The sequence below is a fragment of the Asparagus officinalis genome, chromosome 5 (genome assembly GCF_001876935.1).
Source record: "Asparagus officinalis chromosome 5, Aspof.V1, whole genome shotgun sequence".
Classification (NCBI taxonomy): domain Eukaryota; kingdom Viridiplantae; phylum Streptophyta; class Magnoliopsida; order Asparagales; family Asparagaceae; genus Asparagus; species Asparagus officinalis.
In genome coordinates this window covers 120,032,124-120,054,147 of record NC_033798.1, presented here as the reverse complement: position 1 = coordinate 120,054,147, position 22,024 = coordinate 120,032,124, and the positions used below count along the sequence as shown (strand labels likewise).

The 22,024-nt window shown below is 36.4% G+C and overlaps 3 protein-coding genes across 3 annotated transcripts in view; all 3 read left to right on the top strand.

Annotated features, from left to right (window-relative positions):
• LOC109842490 lies at positions 2,521-4,578 on the top strand. The gene is made up of 2 exons (XM_020411359.1): positions 2,521-3,367; positions 3,599-4,578. The coding sequence occupies exons 1-2, from the start codon at positions 2,521-2,523 to the stop codon at positions 4,576-4,578; spliced, it is 1,827 nt and encodes a 608-aa protein (XP_020266948.1).
• LOC109842489 lies at positions 5,891-11,926 on the top strand. The gene is made up of 4 exons (XM_020411358.1): positions 5,891-5,902; positions 7,455-7,526; positions 10,396-10,803; positions 11,874-11,926. Exons 1-4 carry the CDS (start codon positions 5,891-5,893, stop codon positions 11,883-11,885), a joined length of 504 nt encoding a protein of 167 aa, XP_020266947.1. The 3' UTR covers positions 11,886-11,926.
• The window catches only part of LOC109840961 (zinc finger protein WIP2-like), a 3,398-nt gene continuing 774 nt past the window's right edge, over positions 19,401-22,024 (top strand). The window contains exon 1 of the mRNA XM_020409799.1: positions 19,401-20,217. Within this exon, the coding sequence (XP_020265388.1) occupies positions 19,615-20,217 (603 nt within the window). The 5' untranslated portion in view covers positions 19,401-19,614. The remainder of the gene's footprint in view (positions 20,218-22,024) is intronic.

Genomic DNA, 22,024 nt, shown 5'->3' with positions numbered 1-22,024 from the left:
TCAGTCATCTTCTCCTTCCTTATCTTCTGGACTTCTTCCAAGGAAATAAGGATCTCGCTAAGCTTCTTGTACTGTGATCGAGTAAGGACCATACATAGGATGTCCCTTCACCGGATCTGATTAGTCTGATACCAACTTGATACGAGTCGCCGTGCGAGCACCCTTTGATCGTGGAATTACTAAAAGGTGGGTTGAGAAGAAGACAACTAAAACACAAGAACAATTCAGTATAGCAAAAGAAAATACCTTTTCTAGATTATGAAGAATTAATTATTATAAATCTCTCCCTCATAATCTCACTAGAATCGAGAACAACCTCTCAATCCTCTCTAAACCCTAATACAATTATTAGAATCTTTCTCTGATCTAAGATCTCTCTAAGTTGATCAAGATGATGTTTAGAAACCCTAAACAACCCTTTATATAGGTGTACAAACGTGGATAGCAATCTGGTAAATAACCAATCCTAAAAGCAACAGGAATTCGTGTGAATAGAAACCTAAACGAATCAGGAAACTGTCGATGAGTCGACTCATGACTGAGATGAGTCGACTCATGACCTCATATGAGTCACCTCATAACTGATGAGTTGACTGGTCAGAGACTTTTGCTAACAGGGCTTGATTTCGTGAGTCGACTCATGACAGGCATGAGTCGACTCAACCTGATGAGTCGATTCATGTTCAGGTATGAGTCGACTCACAAGCTAAAAACTGGATTCTTCAAATCTGCTGCTCGCCGTCTCGTTCCACGCTTCCACCTATGTTCCACTGAACTATTTTACACCCCTATCCTCATGCTATTATGAGAATCATCTATCCTCAAGCTCCTATGAGGATCGCTAAGCTCCAAAGAGAAGATACACCCGTATCAGCAGGGGTCCACCCCCACATTCCAGAAGCAGGATTATGACACATACCTTAATACACTACCACAAAATAGATATATGGGGACGGTTATTTGGGAACGGTTTAAAACCGTCTCCTTTGCCTCCTAAGGGAACAGTTGTGTGACGGTTACAATCGTCACAATAGAGTCTAAGGCAACAGTTCAAAATAAAGTGTTGGGCTTGAATTAGGCTTCAAAAAAAAATTTTGGTAGGCTAAAAGGACGGTTTTATTAAGGGCTCGCGCCCAAACTTTTTTAAGAAAAGTTATTTTCTTTCTCAGAACCGCGCCCTCACCTGATAAGTCTAAAAACTTTCTTCACCCGATAGTTCTAGGGTTTTCTCCGCTCTCATCGACTTCTCTCGGAACCGCGTCCGCCACTCCTCTCCGCTCTCGTTTTTCCTCTCGTCGACGCCTCTGTTCGCCGCCTGCCACCTGATCTTTGTCAGTTCGCCGCGCCTCCCCTGTCAGCCGCGACTCTCATCGCTATCCCCTCTCTATCATCTTGTGATTTGGGGTATATCTCTCTCCTTTTTAGTCATCAAACCTAGGGTTTCAATTTTTTTTTCTCTATTTAATGAAAATTTTATTTGATTTTACAAATTAGGGCTTTGTTGTTTTGGTTGTGTCAGTAGCAGTTGTTTGCCTCATGACGACTTATAAATGCGGTTGCAACCACAGTTGTAAAATATCCTTCGGTTGCAATTGATGACTTGTTTACAAATTTGGGGGTATTTGCAGTTGAAACTTTTTTCAGGCAGCAATAGAATTTAAGGTTGTAACTAATCCACAATAATTAGAAATAGATTAGTTTCCGTAGACCCCCTATAGTATCCCCTTAGAAGCTCTGTAATTATAGCTGCATAGACCCTGACTAAAAACTTTTTTAACTCTTTAATTCTCAGAGAAAGAGAAATTTTGTTTTTGTTTTACAAATATACCCTCTGACGGTGAGTGAGAAAAAAAATTCACTCAGGGAGTCTATGTTTAATAATAGCGCTGCAGGGGTGGCCCCCTAATTAACCCAATTCAAAAAGGACCTGATTCCTAAAAACAAACACTCAAGAACTCAAATTGTAAAATTTTAAATTAGTTGATGAATTTTTATACATGATTGTTGCTAGGATATATATTATTGATGTCTCAATATATTTACTTTTCTCTAGCAGATACAAATTATGGATAGAGATAGAGGTTGGATGTATAATACTTCTCGCGTAAGTGCCGAGTACATTGAAAAAGTGAATGACTTTCTTGATAAAGCATTTGCAAAAGCAGCTAAAGGGAATGAAATATGTTGTCCTTGTCGTGGTTGTTTTAATCGTTGTTGGCATCAGTGAAATAATGTCTGCAATCACTTGATTGTCAAGGGATTTATAGATGATTATTACAAATGAGTTTTCCATGGTGAGGATTTGCCATCAAGATTGAACGTCCATAGCGAGAGTGATGATGATGATGCACGTACTCATGATGATGTAGGCGGATTACTACATGATATTTTTAGAGGCACAATAGAAGAGTTTTCAGATAACGATGAAGAAGACATAAAGGAAGGCACAGAGGAATTGACCGAGGATGCTAAGAAATTTTATAAGTTAGTGGAAGAAGGCCAACAAGAGTTATTCCCAGGATGCAAAACTTGCATAAGTGCATACATGGACTAAGCAATGAGGCATTTGATGATTCTCTGACCTTGTGGAGGGAAGCAATTCCAGACATAAAGTTGCCAAAGTCTTTTTATGAAGCCAAAAGGATTGTCAAGGACTTGGGTCTCGATTATGAAAAAATACATGCGTGCTCTAACGATTGTATGCTATTCTATGGAAATGTAAATGGGAAACTGAATAAGTGTAGTAGTTGTGGTGCTTCTCGGTGGAAGCCAAAGAAGGATGATGTAGCAAATGACTCCAATCAACTAACTAAAAAGGTGCATAATGTTCCAGTAAAGGTTTTGAGGTACTTTCCTTTAAAACCTAGAGTTCAAAGACTATTTATGTGTTCTCAAACTGCTAAATCTATGAGTTGGCATTCTAAGGAGCGCATCGAGGATGGGATTCTAAGGCATCCGGCTGATGGTAAAGCTTGGAAAGACTTTGATGAAAAGCATCCAGAGTTCGCATTAGACCCTCGTAATGTGAGATTAGGGCTTGCTAGTGATGGATTTAACCCCTTTCGAACAATGAGTATTGCGCATAGTACATGGCCAGTTATCTTAATCAACTATAATTTACCGCCATGGATGTGCTTGAAGGCAGAATATTTCATGCTATCTCTACTTATTCCTGGTCCTCAATCCCCTGGCAACAACATTGACATATACTTGCAGCCACTGATTGATGAATTGAAAGAGTTGTGGGAAGTTGGATTGCTTACATATGATGCTTCTATCAAACAATCATTTAAATTGCGTGTAGCTTTGCTTTGGACAGTTAGTGACTTCCCAGGATACGCAATGTTGTCCGGATGGAGTACTAAAGGCAGGTTGGCTTGTCCTTATTGCAATTATAATACATGCTCTGAGTATTTAAAATATAGCAAGAAGATGTGTTATATGGGGTCATCGTAGATTTTTAAAAGATGACCACCCATGGCGATTTAATAAAAGATCATTTAATGGTGACATTGAGCTTGGAAGAGAACTGATATCGCTGTCTGGGACTGAAATTATAGATGAATTATCTGATTTTGTCAATGAATTTGGAAAAAAGCAAAAGAAACTGGCAACAACATTGACATATACTTGCAGCCACTGATTGATGAATTGAAAGAGTTGTGGGAAGTTGGATTACTTACATATGATGCTTCTATTAAACAATCATTTAAATTGCGTGTAGCTTTGCTTTGGACAGTTAGTGACTTCCCAGGATACGCAATGTTGTCCGGATGGAGTACTAAAGGCAGGTTGGCTTGTCCTTATTGCAATTATAATACATGCTCTGAGTATTTAAAATATAGCAAGAAGATGTGTTATATGGGTCATCGTAGATTTTTAAAAGATGACCACCCATGGCGATTTAATAAAAGATCGTTTAATGGTGACATTGAGCTTGGAAGAGAACCGATATCACTGTCTGGGACTGAAATTATAGATGAATTATCTGATTTTGTCAATGAATTTGGAAAAAAGCAAAAGAAAAAAGCAAATAGAAATTGTCCGTGGAAGAAAAGGTCAGTATTTTTTGATTTACCTTATTGGGAGCATAATAGATGTCGTCACATGCTAGATTTAATGCATATTGAGAAGAATGTTTGTGACAATATTGTTGGCACATTGTTAGACATTCCAGGAAAGACGAAGGATCATGTTAAAGCTCGCTTTGACTTACAAAAAATGGGCATAAGACGAGATCTTCATCCTGTGCAGTCGGCTGATGGTCGTCGTGTTACATTTGCGAAAGCTTGCTTTTCTATGACATCACAGGAAAAAGAAATGTTTTGCAAAGTGTTGGCAGATGCAAAAGTGCCTCATGGTTGTGCATCAAATATCTCAAGATGTGTAAATGTGAGGGAGAAGAAAATATCTGGGTATAAGACTCATGATGCTCATTTTCTCATGCAATATTTACTTCAAGTTGCATTAAGAAGAAGTTTGCCTAGGAGTGTTGCTATTCCTCTCATCAGATTATGTGCTTTCTTCAAGGGTTTATGCAGCAAAGTTCTCAAGCCAGTTGAACTTAAATCCTTGTAGTCTGAGATCGTAGAGATACTTTGTCAACTTGAGAAAATATTTCCACCAAGTTTCTTTGACATCATGGTTCATCTTCCTGTTCATTTAGTTCAACAAATTTTGGATTGTTGACTTACAAAAAATGGGCATAAGACGAGATCTTCATCCTGTGCAGTCGGCTGATGATCGTCGTGTTACATTTGCGAAAGCTTGCTTTTCTATGACATCACAGGAAAAAGAAATGTTTTGCAAAGTGTTGGCAGATGCAAAAGTGCCTCATGGTTGTGCATCAAATATCTCAAGATGTGTAAATGTGAGGGAGAAGAAAATATCTGGGTATAAGACTCATGATGCTCATTTTCATATGCCTTGTACAATTGTGATAACAATGAAGTTGATAATTATATACGGTATGATTCATTACTTAAATATTACTTCTTATTTAATGTTGTTGTCCATATTTCACTTTATAGACCTATGTATTTTGTATTGTTATGCAGTGAACATAAACTTTTGATTGAGAATCAGTCAAGAAAAAGAGGCAGAACAAATAAATGGACGGGAGCTCAAAAGCACAGCAAGGACTTCACTGACTAGTTTAAAATTAGTGTATCTGAGTTGGAATCAGCGCCTGATTATCTAAAATGGTTATCAATGGGTCCTAATTTTGTAGCAAAAAAATACAGAGGCTATTATGTGAATGGTTGTACTTTCCACATCAAGGCGCGTGATGAAACATGCAAAACTCAGAATAGTGGTGTGTCTGTAACCAGTCAAGTAGACAGTTATGCAAGTTCTAAGGATCATAATCCTAAAACTGGAAATGTTACTTTTTATGGCGTCATACAAGATATCATTGAAATAGACTATTGGGGCAAATTTAGTGTTGTGCTATTCAAATGTGACTGGTTTCATTCAGAAGAAGATGAATATGGGCTTATCCGCGTCAATTTTAATAACAAAGGCCATATAAATGATCCTTTTGTCATGGCATGTCAAGTTCATCAAGTTTTCTATGTGAAGGATCCTGTTGAAGAGGCAAACAAGAATTGGCATTATGTTTTAAAGAAGCTTCCTAGTCATGTTTATGATATTGACCGTGATATTGGTGCTACACATGGAGGTGACTATTGGGTTGAAAGTATTGACATTGTCAGTGATTTAATCCCAACTAGTAATGATGACATAGATGATGTGGGTTGGTGTAGAGATGATGTGCCGAGGTCCACTGTTGACATTCCTCCAAATATATATATTCATGATGATAATATAATGGAAGGTGATGAAGACAGTGACTTTGATGAAACAGATTGGGATTGGATGGAGTAAAGACATGAGACTTTCTGTATGTTTTGAAAGAAATGAGCTTTGAACTTTATGTTTTGAGTATATGGGTTGAGTAGACTTTGTCATTTTCTTTATGATTTGAGTATGAATTAGTAGTTTAAAGAACGCAGAATTTTTGCTCATATATAGACAAGTTGTGCGAGTATTAGTATCTTATACTATCGGAGTTAGGCATGTTAACATCGTCACATATTAGGCCAGACTTTTGCATATCTAACAAAGAGCCGCTGTGGCATTTATTTTGAAAAAAAATGGTAATACTGTTCCTCCATTCTAACTTTCTTGCATTGCTGATGTTCGGATGAAACTTAAATTGTAGCGCCTATAGAACTCCAGTGCCAAAGATTAGTATCAAATCGTTCACATCGTATGATTGGCTAATACAAAAAATGCACTTTGTATCAAAATAGGAGGAAGAACAAAACAGTTGATGACGCAATTACTTTATGCAACTTGATGGTCAGATGAAGTAAATCTTTATTTAACGCAATTACTTTTGTATTATTCAACCAAAAGTTTAATTGTAGTCATGCTGTAATTTTCCTTACAAATGTGAAAATTTGATGTTTTATCCCATTTGCCGTTGAAGGATTAATTGTAAGGTGGGGGACCTTAGATTAATTTGTAGCTAAGAGCTGAACATATATTTTACAGAAAAATGAGTTTCTTCTTGAACAAAGAGACATGTCCTGGCTATAGCTTCTAAGTTCTGATACCATTTGTGATTAGAAGCCAAAAAACAATCAATCAAAATTATATGCATCAAGTTGCATATAATTCAGGTTGAACTTATTAAGTGAACTTATTGAGTAGAAAAATAAAATACAAGGACTGAGGTTCGGTTCATGACCATCTGTTTTGACTAGAAAAAATTACAATTCGCGATATTGAAAAACCACTGAAACCTATAAACATCTTATGACAAAACGTATTTAGCCTATTATGCAGAGTATGGGGGTACACATGAAAAATAATTGATACTAATATACAATAAAAATTATGTTTCTCAATGACCGCTGCATTGATATATGCTTATAAGAATAATTACTCAAAACTCCAGAAGTTGGTAGCATCGCAACTTGTGAATGAAACATAAGGATAAGCCTCTGTTTCACCTCCTAAACCAGCAATGTTTGCGTCTTCTTCGGATTTCCAGTAAGTGCTGAAAACAAAATAAAACTCCAGTCAGCAGAAAGCCTACAAAATAAAAATTATGTTATCATTTATATCTTTTTTGCTTGCTTGCTTCGAACAAAGTTCTCTTAGGCTGACAGCTAGTTCTGTTTTGTCTCAGTAACCATAATCTGATATATGGAATAGCGTAGTTAGTAATATTCTCTTATAGGATAATTCATATTCATTAGGTTTCTTATATCTGACTGTTTGGTTTTGCAACAAAAAGGCACACTTTTCTATCAAAAAAGAAAAAGAAAAAGAAATAGATCATTTGAGTTACCATGGAATATGCATTCCCTGCAATTCATCGAGAACTTTCATGCATTTTGTACGAATATGCATTCTGATGTATCTTTTGTCCTTGGAGTTACCAGGGAACAAACAAAAACATGGAAGCAGAAAAAAATTCTGTGTCAACCTCTTCAAAACAGAAGAGATCATTTGAGGTAAGTTGGGTTGATTTTTAATTGTATATTCTAAGTTTCTTTCTCTAACTGTATTAATTTTTTTACTTTTCCTTGTTTGTAGGTTACGAGCGCAGAATGTGGACGTGGTGACAAAAAGAAGCAAAACAGGATCTTTTATCCTCCGAAACAGATTACAAATGTGGCAACGACATGTCCACAAGTGCGCTCAAAAGAACATAATCGGGTAAATAATATGGATATTATGAGAAAGCATGCGCCCAATATATGTGAACCACCTACTAAAAATATTGCAATACAAAGAAAAGAGTTAGAGGTGCAGACAAAGAAGAAAATGATTCGTATGAGACAATCAAGAGAGGAGAAAATGTTGGATGAAATAGAAAATGTGGAGCGAGATATTCGGAAAAAAATCATAGAGCAAAAGGGACAATCTAGTAAGGCACGACAACAACTTCACAATCATGCACAAATAAAGGTGATCGCAAGAGGAGAACATTCGGCCAACATAGAAGATGAAGAGGAAGATATTAGAGAGGATTTCAAAGAAGATGCTGAAGGAGATGTTAGTGAACATGATGAGCAATATGAAGAGGAAAATATTTTGGATGATTTTACAAACGAGTCTGAAGGAGGTGAGGACTTAAGGGAACAACCAACAAGACAGGTAGCCAATAAAGTGGTAGACAAACCCAAAAAATATCGAGGGCAAACTAAATGTGAAAAAATTCATGCACGAAGTGTCCATGATCGACAAGTTATTTTTTTAAATGGATATGGACAACCCATTGGACCGTCAGATAAGGCATGCAGTGAACTTAGCAGTTTCTTAGGCACACTTGGAAGAAACTCAAGTTTTGCACCTCTGGATAAGGAAAATTGGCACAAAGTTGAAGAAAAAGATAAAGAAAAAATATGGGATTATGTTAAGGTACGAGTTTTATAATTAATCGATATTTCCTGTTGTTCTTTCCCTCTTATTTATATCAAGTATTTATGATCAAAATTTTGTTTATTGTCAAATTATGTTAATGTAGGAAAAATATGACATTCCGGAGGATGGAAAAAAATGGACCCTAGAAACTGTCAATTGTGCATGGAGGCGCTGGAAGTCCATATTGAAGAAGAAGTGTTTTGACGGGTTCAAAAATGAAAAACAAAGACTAAAAACACGGCCAAATACTATACCTGAAATAGAATTTAAAGCCTTGCTTAAATTCCGGAACTCTGAACAATCAAAGGTAAATGAGAAAACAGACATGCAGTTTCTGTTCTAGCATCAATCTTAAAGTATTATTTCGAAACATGAGCTTTCCCTTCTTTGATAAGTCATCTTGGAGTAGAATATTTATGCAATATAAGTGAGCTTTCCATTTGTTTTAAGAGTAAATAATCCTCAGTTTGAGCTGATTGAGATTCAGAAACCTGACATCGCTGGGTTGACATCGCTGGGCTGCAATATAATTGAGCTTTCCATTTGTTTTAAGAGTAAATAATCCTCAGTTTCGAAATAGTATTATTTTGAAACATCAATTTTAAAGTATTTGTTTTATGTAAATAATCCTCAGTTTTGTCTACTCTGAAACCTGACATCGCTGGGCTGATTGAGATTCAGAAAGAAGGAATTTGAGCTTTAAGTCTGGGAGGGAAAGAAAAGGGAAGTCCAATCTATGTGAGTCCTATACAACATACAAACACTATTTATTTCTCTCTTGTGGTAGCCCTTCACAGCTAGAGGATGATGCGTGCATTTGCTTGTTTGCATGTCCTTTTGTGCTTGGAGTCCTTAACCTTGTTATTAACAGGGTAAGGGAATGAAACAATGTTGGCCTGTCCTTTTTTACTTCTCCTGTTTTGATTCTGATGCCTCACCTTGATGAGTGTGTACAGTGAATATCGTAAAGTGACATGGTTTATGTCTCTTTAATACTCGGTTCCATCAATTTCTATTTCAATGAATCTAAACAACTCTATGGGAAGGACTATATAGATAATAGTCCCTCAAACCTTTCAATGTTTTCATATTAATCCTCAACTCTCTGGACTTGTTCATCAGGCCCTCAAAATCCTAAAGGGTCTTGCAATTTTGTCCGTCAATGACCAAGATACCTGTCAGTTTACGTTTTCCGCCACATTCGCTCTTGTTCAGAAAGCATTAGGGAGAGGGGAGAGGGAGGGATCGAGGATGGGCCAGGGGGTCAGGAGCTCGAGCAATAGCGGGTCCCAGGTGGTTGAGGAATAAGGAGATCTACAGTGGGAGAAATTAAGTGAGGAGAGAGAGAGGAGGAGATTAGCTGGGCCTGAACACCCTTCTCCTGAGGAATAAGGAGATTTGCAAAGAAATTAAGTGGAAAAAAAAACATGCATACATAAATTATTGAATTCATACTTACAGGAGTTATAGGCTCGTTTATCGTTTCTTGTTCACTCGTTTATCGTTTCATACTAATGGTCTGGTTGTTATTTAAATCCATGTTCCTTCTATATGTGTAGAAAACAAGTGAGACCAACAAAGCAAATCGTGAAGGTCTAGAATATGTGCACACTACGGGGACAATAAGTTTTGCGAGGATTCGCAAAAAAATGGTATTTAAAAATTTTTTTAGTGTTACTTATTAACTGCATCCTTTCATTTTGTTTGTTTTTAATGTATTTATCAATATTTTAACTATCATGTCTTTATTATAGGAAAATGAGTTGGGAAGACCTCCAAGTGAAGCTGAAATGTTTATTGAGACTCGTAAAAAGAAGATAAATCCACAAGGAGAGAAAACAATCAATTTGATAGTATGTGCCATATTCCCTAAATATTAGTATTCATATATTGCTTTTTAGGTCCTAATTTTCATATAACATGCATAGCAACTAAATATAAATTTTGCTAATGCAGGGTGCTTTAGAAGAACTCAAATCTCAAGATGAAGCTGATGATGCATGGGATTTAGTCAAGAAAGATGAACATCCTGGACGTGTACGTCTTAGGGGGAGGGGTGTCACTAAAACCATGCTCCAAAATAAAAATAAAAAGATCATGGATCCCTCTGAGCAAGTTCCAGAATCTGTTGTTCAAACTATATCACAAAAAGTTGAGCAAGAGTTGACAAAAAAGTTTGAAGAGCAGAAGGCAGATTTGGTTCATGGTTTCGCCGAGCTCTTGACTGAAACACTTGGGCAAACAATTGATCCGGCGGCTATTGCAAGACTTATTGCACGCACAAGATCACCTGAGCAAGGTGGTAGTGCTCGAAATCATGATCATCCTCGCTCATCTGCAAGCAGCCATCAGCCACGAAATGAGGTAGTTTTTTCTTTTGTTATATCTTTCTTTTTCTTTTTTGTGTATTATGACAACTTGATTTGGATTGGTAAATTTCTCTTAGTTTTTCATGCGTTTGGTTTTGTAAATTTCAGGTATGATACAAGGAATTCCACTTTGGAATGGTCGATTCTTCTTATTCACAGCTCCAACTAAAGGTAACTTTATGATGTATTTGCTATACTTTTATACTGAGATATGTTGAGAATATCCTGCAAGTGTTTAATTTTATCTCATGTATGGACGTTAACAGTGGATCCATGTACTTTATTGTGCCTCCTCCTGATCCATCTTCATTTTGGATTTAAATAAAAAGGTACAGACTTAAATAATACATAAAAAGGTGTAGATTCTCATAAACATCTTTTTGAATCCATTTGTGCGCCAAAGCTTAAAAAGTTAGGTGTTGCATGTTATGGTTTTTTAATTTGCAAATGACTAAAATAACTAAATCAAATGTCAACATTATTCGGTTAAGGAGAATATGAAACATTTAGAAAAAAAACTAAATGTTAAGACATACGTACATCCATTGTTTTTGCTCGAGCTCAAATTGCATGACCAATAATGCAGGGACTTGACCAGTAAAAAAAAAACTGACTTTCTACCAAGCAAAAGGTAGTGGCTGCATGGGATCTTGCTTCTGATGAGGATTATGATCCATCGGAAATTTGCGATGATAGATAATCACGAGCTTTTAAGTCCCTGATTAGGAGAAAGAAAATTCAAGGGGTGGCCATTGCAATAACCGTGATTGATCTGAAATTGAGTTCATACATTAAGGAATAACCAACAAGGTTAATGTATGAAGAAAACATTAACTGGAGTGAAGAACTCATGTGCTAATTTGTTTCTTTCCATCTTCATAGTACGGCAACTGAGATAGAGAATCATGTGCTAATTCTAAGAGAAGAAGAGAGGATCCAAGCTCATGTGTGTCGCTAAGAGATAGAGAATCATGTGATAATCATTAATTTGTTTCATGATTAGGTGTATTACAGTGCATTTCATTCTACTTGTGCTTACTCATTTTTTTATCTTGATGTATGCAGGAAAACATCTGAAGATCCATGTTTGTCGCTCTTTGGGGGATTTATTTGTTGTGAAGATTTAGAACTTAATCGTCTCAATAGAGACATTTTGACCTTTTGATTAAGTAGTAGCTCTTTGTTTTAATCATGGAGGATGATATGGTAAATTAAGTTTGAAACGTCTAACAAGTGTTATAAGTTTAAGGATATGGTAAATTAAGAAGTATCTGCAAGCATCCATCAACTGTTTGCATATCAAAATATCACATATATCAGATAGGTCTTCCTTATGAAATATCAACAACACATGTTTCTACTCTACACTTCAAACCTTAAATCTGCCCTTTTTCCTTGCTTCAGAAATGCCCATATGACTATATCACATGAGGGATTACGAAAACTGTAAAGAGTGAAGGGTTCCTCATGAAGAAAGGAGAGGAAAGCTCCAGAATTAAGAGAAAAAAGAGCTTCCATGAAAAAAGAAAGAATAAAGGTTATTTATCGATTTATTCTTAAAGGTAATAAGACCGATAAAGTCACATGAAAATAGAAAGAAAAATCAATGTCTCTATGAACCAAAACGGTGCTAATTTGTTTCTTTCCATCTTCATAGTACGGCAACTGAGATAGAGAATCATGTGCTAATTCTAAGAGAAGAAGAGAGGATCCAAGCTCATGTGTGTCGCTAAGAGATAGAGAATCATGTGATAATCATTAATTTGTTTCATGATTAGGTGTATTACAGTGCATTTCATTCTACTTGTGCTTACTCATTTTTTTATCTTGATGTATGCAGGAAAACATCTGAAGATCCATGTTTGTCGCTCTTTGGGGGATTTATTTGTTGTGAAGATTTAGAACTTAATCGTCTCAATAGAGACATTTTGACCTTTTGATTAAGTAGTAGCTCTTTGTTTTAATCATGGAGGATTTGTGATATGTGCTTAATTTGGTATGTTTTTGTGTAAAACTTGTGAAGAATTATCTCAATCCTATTGCTATAATATTGTTCTTCGTTGTAATGAATTGTTCATTATATTAAGGCTAAAGTTTGGTTAGTTTTGTGTAAAACTTGGACTATTGTTTCTTTGTATGTGATGGACTGATGTGTGATATTTGGATGATTTGTTTTGATCAGTAAAAAATAAAAACCGTCCCCTTTGGTATAAAAAATCGTCCCCATAGATCACAAACAAAACCGTTCCTATAGACAATATAACCGACCTCTTAGGTCAAGCTCGAAACCGTCCCCCTTGGTATAAAATCCGCTCCCATAGAAACCGTTCCCCTTGCTATAAAATTGTTCCCATTGCTTAGAACATAAAAACCGTTCCCCTTGCTATCAAACTATTCCCGTTGCTTAGAACCTAAAAACCGTTCCCCTTGATATACAACCGTTCCACTTGTTCTAAACTAAGAACCGACCCCTTAGCACAACCGTTCCCTTATGGTACTATTGGGGACAGTTTACAAATCGTTGCACTAGGAGCATAAACCATCCCATTAGACCTACGGGCACGGCTGCAAATGAGACGGATGTAGAACCGTCCCCATAGACCTAGTGTGACGGTTTCCATGCCTAGGGTGACGGTTCAGAACCGTCCCCATAGGCCTCAAATGTGGTAGTGATACGGGTCTTGTGTGGCAAATCCCTTCAACCAAGATGTCTTTGAAGCGGTTGCAGAGAATAACTCCTTTACGATAAGGAATTAACAGCTCCAAGATCAGAATTGAGATCCAAAATATTCCGAAAATTCGTCCCAGTCAATCGCGAACTTTCAAAAATTTTAGAGGGGGTTCTATAGACTGTCTAAAAATCACAACAGATAGCTAATCTCCATTAAACACCAATGATGGAAGTTATAATTCGACAGCTTCCAGAAGACTACAATTTGAAGACTTTTACGTAGATCGATAAAGGTTACAATCTGACGACCTTCACAATAACTGATGAAAGCTCTAATCAATAGTCTTCATAATCAACTGTGAGAGTTATAATCTGACGATTTTCACACCCCAAAATAGCCAAGGCTAAGATCACTCAACAATGGTCTTTACAACGCTCTACAGAAGAGGTTATAAGTCACTAGCATCTTCTAAACGTGGAATTCATCTTCGCGTTTCAGTTCTTAAGACGCAAGCGACCCCTGTGTTTCTAGCCCTCAACAAACAAAACACGGGCGACCCTTACGTTTTTCAACATCCAGTGGGTGCCTAACTCGCGTCTCCAGTCTAAGATGTGGAGTTAGGATCCTGAACATCAACTTGGGCATTTGACTCATTCAATCATGAGTCGAACGGTTCTAGAACTATTTTTTCCCATGATCTGAGGTAATCACGCCCACTTAGGAGTGAATTAAAGGGTGAGTTATATCCCTTAATCCCCTATAAATAGGGGTAAACTCAATTGAGTTCGGGTCCTTGGATCCTCCATCCTTCAGCCTTCGATTTGGCAGCGAATAAGAGATATTTGACTCGGCTTCTTCAGATCTTCTTGGAGCTTTGGAGATCAGAAACTTGGAAGAACTCTTGAATAACTTGGAGGCTTTTATTGAAGCCTTTGAGATTACTCGGCTTGGCTTTTGAACTCTTTCTAAGAGTTCTTCTCAACTCGATCAGAATTCAAAACTTGCTCTGCAAGTTCTTCTAAACTCGTTCAGAGTTCTAAAACTTACTTGACAAGTTCTCCATGGTATCAAATCATAAGGAGAAGATCACGTTCCAATGAAAAAGGTGTTTGGATCAATGAAGAGCAAACTCGATGCGAGCATTCGAGGGAGGCACTCCATCGTCACCGTGAAGAATCCAGACTTAAACAAAGGGGAGAATTCAGATTAATTATCTTTTCTTTTGTAATCAAAAATCTAAATTGTAATTAAGATTGAGAAAATACAAATCAAATATATTTCTTTCAATTTTTATTTTTACTATAAATTTTCCACCAAACAATGGAGTTCGTAGGGTTACAAAAGGCTCTATTATGGTTATAAAAAGAAAGAAGATTCGGCAGCTTGTATGTTTTGCAAGGTTCTACAGCTACCGGCTCGGCTGCAGTTTCATCGTCGATGTCAGGAGTTGATACTGCCAGATTATGACATATGAGACTTGGTCGTATGAGTGAACGCGGATTGACCAAGTTAAGTAAGAAGGGTCTTTCATGTGGATAGAGTACAGGAAAATTAGGATTCTGTGAGTATTGTATCTTTGAAAAGTAGAAAAGAGCCAGCTTCAGTACGGTAGTGCATCAGACTAAATGTACTTTAGATTATATCCATTCAGATCTTTGGGGACATTCTCAAGTTACCTCGAGGGGTGGTAGTTCCAGATATTTATTGACCTTCATTGATGACTACTCCAGGAAGGTTTGGGTCTATTTTTTGAGATATAAATATGAGGTGTTTGTGACTTTCAAACAGTGAAAGTCTTTGATTGGGAAGCATATTGGGAGGCTAATTAAGAGGCTTAGAATTGATAATGACCTTGAGTTTTGTGGAGGAAAATTTAATGAGTTCTATAAGAAGGAGTGAATTGTTAAACATCGTACAGTCCCTCACATGCCGCAACAGAATGGAGTGACAGAACATAGGAACAAAACCTTATTGAAGAAAGCTCACCATATGATGTTCAATGCAGGTTTAGGCAAGGAATATTGGGTGGACACAGCGAATACAGTTTGTTACTTAGTGAATCGGTCGCCATCCACTGCTATTAGTTGTAAAACTTCAGAGGAGGTTTGGTCCGGTAAGCCTGCAGATTATTCTAATCTTAGAATATTTGGTACCCTGCATATGTGCATGTTAGTCAAGGGAAACTTGAGCCGCGAGTGAAGAAGTGCATATTCCTAGGTTATGCATCGGGTGTTAAGGGTTTTAGGTTATGATGTCCTAATCCGAAGTCTCCTAAGATTATTATTAGCCGTGATATTACTTTTGATGAATCAGCTATGTTCCACAAAAAACGATCATCAGTTTTAGTTGTTGATAAGGTGCGCACTAACGGATATAAGGTGGAGTTAGAAATTCGTGATTCAGCTCTTCAGTAGGATAAGACTACGAGAGTTCAGCAGCCAAATCCCGTTCAAGTAAATGAAGCACCTCAGCAGCTGCAGGAAGAGAGCGGGAATGCACTATTGCTAGATATTGGTCTAGACGAGATATCTGACCACCGCGAAGATATAAAGATATAGTAGCTTATGCATTGTCGGTTGATAATTTTGTACCCTTTAACTATTCAGGAGCTACTTCAGGTGATAACTTCGCTAATATTTACGGTCGTCATGTGGAAAATTCAATCAATTTATTAAGGAGGCCTCTTTCAATTAGCAAGTTCAAGCTGGACTTGGACTTGATTGATATGTGCCACACTTAGATGCCCTGCGAGGCTATTGGAGAAGGTGGAGTAAGTTAGCTTATTTTGGAGTGAGGAATTTTCTACGCATTTGAGTCAATGTGGAGAATTGTTATAGGTTGTCTCAAATACTCAAATCCATATTGCTTTGTGAATTCTTTTTTAGGTTGGTTTGTTTTGATCAAGAGTCCTACTTACATTAGACTTTGCACAACCAATAATATTAGAGGTTAATTTATTTCTACTTGAACTCTTGTTGGATTTTAGGACATGTGAACTTCTATTCCTATTAGAACTCTTATTCCTTAGACAACAATGAGTTTGGATCTTCAAGGCTATATAAGAACAGTCTTTTAAGCCAATTAGATGCATCAATCTTCAGAGCACCAATCAAGAAGAGAGAGTTCTTTTGTGAAGCCTATTGATATTCTTCTCTTTTGTTCCTTTAGTTGAGAGTTGTATTATACTTTTGGGGTGTTATTTGGGATTGAGATATTCCACTTTGTATTCCTTACAATTAGTAAAGCTTTTCTCCTCATTCGCCCATGGATGTAGGCTACAAGCCGAACCACATTTATCTTTGTGTTCGTGTGTTCTTGATACTTTTCATGCTCTCGTGTGATTGATATTAGCTTATCTTGGGGAATTTGTCATAACAGTTATGATAGGATTCTAATTCTAAGCTTATTTGGCCAATCACGCAAAGGGGTACAAATTTTTTATGTCAGAGCATCCGAGACATCAAGTTAGAGATAACGCCCTTCTTTTTCATCAATATATGCATGGAGTGTTAGCAAAATAGTTGAAGAGTTATGAGTATTATCTGCTCAGAGCGAAAAAAAAACCCCCACAGATCGATGATATATATAGAATGAACAAACGACAAAGAAACAATCACGGTCACAAAATTAAAATTTAACAATGTTCAACAATCAATGTATTTATCTCCATCCTCAGAGTACAAAAACGTTACAATTCCACTGTTAATCAACGAGAGATTAAAGTTTCATGTCTCAAAATCTAATCTCACATTCTTGCCTTTTCTATATCTTTACACTCTAAATAACAGGAGGTTGAAGGTACATGCTTATAGCACAGTGTTCCATTCTACATGATCGATAATACAAAAATATCGTCACCATTCAGAATGCATAATTCTCTAATTAATTGCTCCGCAGACAAGAATCTGCATGCATTTACTTCTTATTATACTCTTTGAATATAGAGGTACATTCGCATGAATCCTCATGAGCAAAGTTCACCAAACTCCTCCTGGTCAGTGAGACGTTAAGATTTTAAGTTATAAACAATATTACAAGGTGTGTTTAATTTCCCATGCAAGAAGAAGGAAGAAGAAGAAGGAGAAAAATTTGTGCTTTGTGCTTCCAACCGTGTGCCCGTGGGATGTGTGAAGAGTATGCACTGAGCGTGTGTCGAGTGTGAACAGTGCACACGTACGCTTACCCTAATAAATTATCAAAAAAGTCCCAAAAATGACAGATGAATGTGAAAAATAGCAACATCAACCCATGGGTTTTACAATTTATGGAAACGAGCGCTTTCTGCGTTGATCCAAAAAAATGTCGGGTTGAGGAGGAGCCCGTCTCATCCCAAGGTATAATATTGGGAAACCCTCTACGGTCGATCTCAACTAAAAATAATGTCAATTTGTAGTTTTGTAAAAGGATAAATTATTTCTATGTAGAGCTTCTCATAAAACTATCGCTAAACTATAATTATACAAACGTGAAATAGTTTGTATACTCTTGCTCTTAATCATTAGAGGCGCGCGTTTTAGACTTAATTCTTAACCACGTTTTTACATTGTCAAGGTAAATCTCTGATGCAAAATGATAATTTTTCTCTAGATGGTACGTAATATTTTCTCTAATAAAAATAGTTTACGGTAGTTTGGTGCAAAATTACTAGTAGTTTATAGTAGCTAGTTTTGAAATATCTAGTTATAAATACCTCCAATTAATTATAGTTTCTGAAACATGAAAAGCATGTAAAAGAAAAAACATATATAGCTCTGAACTTGCATTCGGTACCACACAAAACAGGCAGCTGGAATTTATGGTAGGATACAGAAAAAGGATACTTACTAGCTAATTAAATCTGTTGCCTATGGGATGAAAATCTATGAAATTATTTATGATCACCACCATTAATTAATTAATCTGGGTCGACCGATTTAATGACAAACTTTCCTCATTGAACAAAATTAAAATGAATAGACAAAACTTGGGTTGTTTTTTGGACCCGATCTCTGTTCATGGAGACAGAACTACATGGATCATGATAATTTGCCGATAAGGACCCGCGACCTATATTGAACTTTCTTAATTGACACTATATCTAGTTGAGTGAGGGACCGCCCTCTAATCTCAAACTCGTAACTGAAATAAATCATAACTTTGCTAGGGACGGTATAATTTGGTGAGTTAACAACTTCGTAGACCGTAGTTTATCATGATAAGCAAAAACTGGCTAGTTAAGGAATTACGTCTCATTCATTCCTTCTTCGTTTGGAAAGTATAAATATTATTTGTAAAAATGAAAATATGCACAACAAAAGAGCTAGAAGCTGACTTAAGCTAAGTAAAAAAAATAAAAAATAAACAATAAAAGTACGTAATAGTGCATAAGGTTTTATGTAGTAAACTTTTGGCATACTAGAAAGAAATGACAAGATAGTATTATAATTAAGAGTAATCCTACTTCAAATGTCATCAAGCGTCCATTTAGAAGGAGAAAACAAGGGAATCAAAAAAGAAACCAATGTATAAAACATTCAGATTCTAATATGTAAAAGAATTCAATTTTCTGGAGTATGTTTGAATATGAAAATACAATTGCAGTGTTCGCCGTATATATATACTATTAGATCTAAAAAATAAAAGTTTACTGCAATATTTGATAATATAAGAGGGAGCTTACTGCAATTTGCCTAATAAGACTATATACTACCAAATGGATCAAGGCCATAAGCTAACAAAAACCAGCTTGAATAAACTAACATTTAACCCTTTCTCTCTCATCTTTTGTAGGAGACAGCATCTAACCCTAGTATCTGATCTTGTCTTTTGGCTGATCAAAATTTACCTTCTCTCTCTTGTTTCTTTCCCTCTTGTTGGTTGGTGTGTTGTGTTCATATGTAATGCTTCTTCACATGCTTGTGGAAGTTTTGTTCTCCCAAGTCCCAAGATTATATATGTATATCATAATCCCTAATTACATAATCTTTTTATTTTATTATTTTTGTTCTATTTTATTTTCTCCTCTTTGTATAACTTTTCCATCATCTCTTCAGTGATCACCAGGTGATTTTCTCTCTCTCTCTCTCTCTCTCCCCCTCCCTCCTCCCTCCTATAAAGTTAAAACCCTTGACCTTTCTTCAACACATTCTAAAGCCATGGGAGATCCCTATACCAATTTCTTCAATGGCTTCTACAATCACTACTACTCCTCATCATCAAACCCTCCTCCCCTTCAATATCCCTCCTCTCTCTCTTCCTACAACTTCCACAATAATCTTAACTACACCCAGAACTTCACCCACTTTCACACCCGCCACCCTACCCCACCCCCCTCGCCTCCCCTCAGAGAAGCCCTCCCCCTCCTCAACCTCACCCCAAGAAGAGAAGATGAAACCATGTCATGTGATGATGATGGCCATGGCCAGGGATCACATGGACATCATCATGATCATGATCATGACCATGATGAAGATGGGGCTGTTACTGTTGCTCTTCATATAGGCTTACCGAGCCCAACTGCAGCTGATCTCATATCTAGGGTTTCTTCAAGCAGTGCTACTGTGGCAGTGGATGATGATGATCAAGAGGGGAAGGATGAGGGCGATAATTACAACAATACCCCTCTAGGGTACCCTACAATAGGAAGGCTTAACAAGGGTCAGTACTGGATCCCAACCCCTTCTCAGATCCTCATTGGTCCTACTCAGTTCTCTTGCCCCGTCTGCTTCAAGACCTTCAATAGATACAACAATATGCAGGTATTTTTTTTTTTTTTCATTTGATCAAATTATAATTTGTTTCTCTCATTCCATTGCCCATCTGTTCAAACGTTTTTACACTCAATTAATGCCCACCCCCCCCCCCACCCCCCCCCCCCTTCGTTTATTTAATTTTCTATTTCCCTATATATAGTTCATTTTCCCTAATTTTTGTCTTCTAACTTTGTATCATATGTAGTTTTGGATGACATATTATCATATAAGGCAATTAACTTGGTCAATTTAAAATTTTCTCTTATTTCTTTGTGTCGTGATGCGGATCTAATTTTTCTTTCTTTTTTTCTTTGCATTTTTTTTTTAAAATTTTCTTCTACTTCATCATCATAGAATAATAATTTTACTTCTTCCTTTATACCTGAAGGTCTTATGAGCTCAAGTTTCATTGTCTGGTCTAAGTGAGGATCAGACTGAGGAAAAGAGTAGTGAGAGAGAAATAGTAGCCCTTCTCTCCTTTTTATGTGATTGAACTACACATACTGGTTACCTCTGTATGTTCCATTGTGCTTTTTGGTACTTATGGAGTTTGTGTTAGCTTTGGCAGCTGTGATAATACTCTACAGGAAAAGATTTAACTCTGATCAGTTTCTTTTGATCAGACCTTGTTATAGTATAGCTTCTGTTGTTCCTCTCAGTCTTCAGTCTCTAAAGAAGATCACAGTCTTTTTTTAGTGCAGACCCTGCACTGAACTAGTCCTGACCCCATTCACTATGGACTTACCCTCCCCCCTCCCCGGTCTCTCTCTCTCTCATAGGGACAAGTCAATCTCCAATGAATAAAACTCTTGAATGATTCTCTTCTCTCCAATTAAACTATCAAGAACAAATATTCTAACTTGATGGCTACATACCATTCAAAATAATAATAATAATAATAATAATAATAATAATAAAACCTACTTGATAGCTACTTTAACTCCCCTTGAAAAACCAAGCATGCATTTTTTCTTGCCAATTTTGTTCCATAATTCTTGCCAAGTGTGGAACATAATGGATGAAGATTGCCATGATTCTTGAACATATCAGTTGCTTCTTTAGGTTCTCTATTTTTGTGTAATCCAAGGGCATGCCTTTGTTATGATTTTTTTTTCTTTTATATTTTACTTAAGGCATACTTTAAAACAATATAATCCATGGTCATATATGTTTTCGTGTTCTATATTGCCAATTATTTTTCTGGTATTAGTCCAACTTTTCTAATTTTTATTACATCTAGATACAATCATCATCCAGGGCGATGTTTTTCTTTAACAATAATTTCATGGTATTTTAAGTTCTTTCTCATCATTAGGGCAAAAATTTTCAACCATAGCTAGAATTGGCAATTATATCTTTCTCAAATGTCAGATGAGCTCACAATTCTTCTTGTCATTTTCTTTCCCTTCCTTCTTAAAAGTTGGGTGAAGACAAATTGTCTTGCTTATTGAACAATACATTCTTCTCCAATTCCCCTCCCTGACCTAATCAATGATATGTTTTTATGTATGCTATGACGTTCTACTGGATTTATTTTCATGAGTACTTCACCTAATTTTATTGGTATTGTCCCTTTAATTTTTACTACATTAGTATTTATCTAATTTTTTTTGGTTTCAAGCTTTTTCAAATTTTCTTTTGAACAATATCCATTGTCCTTCATTCTTTTGGCATAAAAAATGGCTCACTAAACATTCTTATCCAAAATTTCAATCTCATGAACATTTATCTAAACTAGTTCATAAAAAACAGAGACCACTTCCCATACTCAACGAGATCACTTTTGATTTTATTTTTTTTCCACACATTTTGA